Raw genomic sequence first — 3,070 nt, forward strand, 5'->3', positions numbered from 1 at the left:
CCATAATTTTGACGACCTGTCTAAACCTTTCGATCGCTTGTCTAAAATTTCGACTGCCTGTCTAACACTGTTGACAGCTAGTCTGAAATTTCGACTTCTTGTCTAAAAATTTCGACAGCTAGTCTAAAATTTCGACTGCCAGTCTAAAGCTTTCAACAACTAGTCTGAAATTTTGACAGATTGTCTGAAATGTTTGAAATGTCCAAATAGGCTCCAATAACACAATAAAGCAGCATAGTTAAAACTATCAACAACCAGTTTCAATACTCGGACAACCTAGTTAAAACATTACATATCAGACCAAGTCCAAAATATGAAATCACACAATATTATCAAAACATTAAACATCAAACCACGTCCAAAATAAATCAAAAAATAATCACTTCTTGCATGTGGTTTTGTTGTGCCCATAACATCCACAATTGGAACACTTCCGTTGCTTTTTTCCCCCATCAACATTAGAAATCTTACACTTTACTTTCTTTGATGACGATTCTGGTGAAAAATTACTCTTCTCCTTTGGAAACTCTCCTCTCGAAGGAATTCGTTTATTCTTTGGTCTCCCTGGGGGAATTAACTTAACTGGTTTGATAATGACTTGAGACTTAACCTCTTCTGGAAGAAGCCATTCAATGTCAGGTGGTAAAGGGTAAATAGATTCTACATAAGCCATCCTCCAAAATTCAGTCATGTAGAATTTTGAGCATAGACTATAAACATCTACTCCACGATGCATTGCTGCAGTGACACCATGAACACATGGAATCTTATCAATGTCAAACTCTCGACATGTACAAGAATGTTCCTCAATATCAACTAGGTCATCTAGTGGCTCACCTTTAACATGGAACTCACTTAGATTAATGGGTGTAACTCTCATGTACCTTGATTGTTCGTATCTTTGTCTCATTATATCTTCTGCGTCAACTGTAAGTGGTATTGGACAAGAATTTGCATTTTTCCTTCTCTTATAGAACCATCTGGAGAGTGTAGTGATAATTTCCTCCAATAAAGGAATGATGGGCCATTCTCGAGCTTCTCTAAAAACTTGGTTCGATGACTCAAAATTGTTGGTGGTCATGATGTTGTATCTATTACCATGGAAATGACATCTGGACCAGCTTTCAAAAGATGCATTCTTCAGGTATGTTGCCAGACATGGTTTTTTTGTAGAAATCTCAGCAAATAACTTTGTGAACTCTGAAACTCTGTACGCTTTTGCTGTCTTCTCAAACAACTTTTTCAAACCTTTACCACTAAATTTTGTCTTGATATTTTGTCCAAGATGCCACATACAAGCTCCATGGTAAGCATTTTTATATACATTTCGAACTCCCTTTATAATACTTTTGTGTCTATCAGATATAAACACTAAATCAGTAGTATCAGGCACTTGATCTCGTAAGCATGTTAAAAACCAATTCCAAGATGCATCATTCTCAGAATCAACAATACCAAAAGCAAGAGGATAAGTTTTCAAATGTTTGCCGTTGAACCCCTTAAAAGTTCCATCAATAGATATAACTTTTCTCATGTAACGAAAACCTCTAATGGATACTCCCAAAGACAAAAATAAATATTTGAATTTCTGTTCTTCATCAACAATTAATCTAGTGTACGTACCAGGATTAGAATTTTGGACCATGTACAAGTAAGAGGGGAGTTTTGGATAACTGTTTGCCGCTGAACCCCTTATAAGTTCATGTGCGCACTTTCTTGCCTTCCATGCCTTCCAATGACTACACTTTACACCAAGATTCTTGTTCATCTCATTAACTATTTGTGCTGGATTTGGACCTTTTTTCACACCTTCATATCTCGTTTTCAAGTGCTCTCCAATAATAGAACAAGTTGCTTGCCGGTGATGATTTTGTCTCATTTCTAAAGAAAAAGTGTGTTCATTACAATGTTTGTGAATAACAAACAAACTTGTTGCATATGCCTTTGTTGCACGAATTATCCACTTACAATTGGGGTCAACACAAACCAAAACCACTTATTTCTTATTTGATTTTTTCACTTTAAATTCAAAGTTTCATCGTATAGCAAGCATGTGTACTTTCATCTTCAACTCTTTCTTATCCACAAAATATTGACCAACACAAAAAACATCTTCATCAATACTTGTTGCATTTGAGCTTGGTGTACTACTAACATGACTTCTTTCATTACAATGATCACTAGGGGATACACGATGAAGTGGTAAATGGTTATCTTCAAGAGTGTGAGGTGCAGAAGTAGCATCAGGAACATTACATATGTATGCATCGTCAAAGTAATCATCAAAAGTTCTATTTTCAGGACATGGGACATTCAAATTTACCTCAACAAAACCATCATCAATATTGTTTCTTCCCCCTTCATCATCATCATCGTTGTCATCATCGTCATCATCTAAATCAACATTGTTATCATCGTTTAAACCAGCATCATCAAAATCATCATCAGTAGAAATGTTTGCAATAGAATCAACATTTGTAGTAGAATCAATATTAGTAACAAGTTTATCCTTAATGAGCATATTTTCTATCTTCTTGATCAAACCCACACATAATGGAACCAAATCACACTCTTGCAATGTAAAGAAACTAACAACGTTTGTACTATTTTTTATTGCAATTGGTTCAACCTCCACCATTGTAGTTATGTTGTAAGTTAATTCTATATCGAAGAGGTTGCGATCGATTTCTGTAACTTCATAAATATGTTCAACTAACTCCTCATAAGTTAGGTTAGTTTGTACCAAACTTGATCTTGATCGTGAGCCATTTGAAATCATTTCCACGAGTCCTCATTATTTTTCCACATTCCATCACATAATATTACAATATTTTTGAATGACATCTAAAAAAAATAATACAATAAACAAATATAAATTATTGGTATTACTTTGATTAAAAAGTTATATAAAAAATGAAAATCAAGTTGAAAATCTACAAATTCGACAACCTGTCTGAAAATTAAACATCGTGTCTGATAATTCGACAACCCGTCTAAAAATTAGACAGGTGGTCTAAAATTTCGACAAGTGGTCGAAAAAATACGACTACTGGTCTAAAATTTAGACAAT

General features: G+C 34.4%; 1 protein-coding gene across 1 annotated transcript; it reads right to left on the reverse strand.

The window, feature by feature from the left end:
• Positions 1-379: 379 nt before the first annotated feature.
• LOC133785087 (uncharacterized) lies at positions 380-1,879 on the reverse strand. Its single transcript, XM_062224346.1, has one exon. The coding sequence runs from the start codon at positions 1,877-1,879 to the stop codon at positions 380-382; it is 1,500 nt and encodes a 499-aa protein (XP_062080330.1).
• Positions 1,880-3,070: the final 1,191 nt, after the last annotated feature.

The sequence above is a fragment of the Humulus lupulus genome, chromosome 6 (assembly GCF_963169125.1).
Source record: "Humulus lupulus chromosome 6, drHumLupu1.1, whole genome shotgun sequence".
Taxonomy (NCBI): domain Eukaryota; kingdom Viridiplantae; phylum Streptophyta; class Magnoliopsida; order Rosales; family Cannabaceae; genus Humulus; species Humulus lupulus.

Coding starts and splice junctions, on each gene's coding strand:
- LOC133785087 (XM_062224346.1), bottom strand. CDS start 1,879: ATGAGACAAAATCATCACCGGCAAGCAACTTGTTCTATTATTGGAGAG.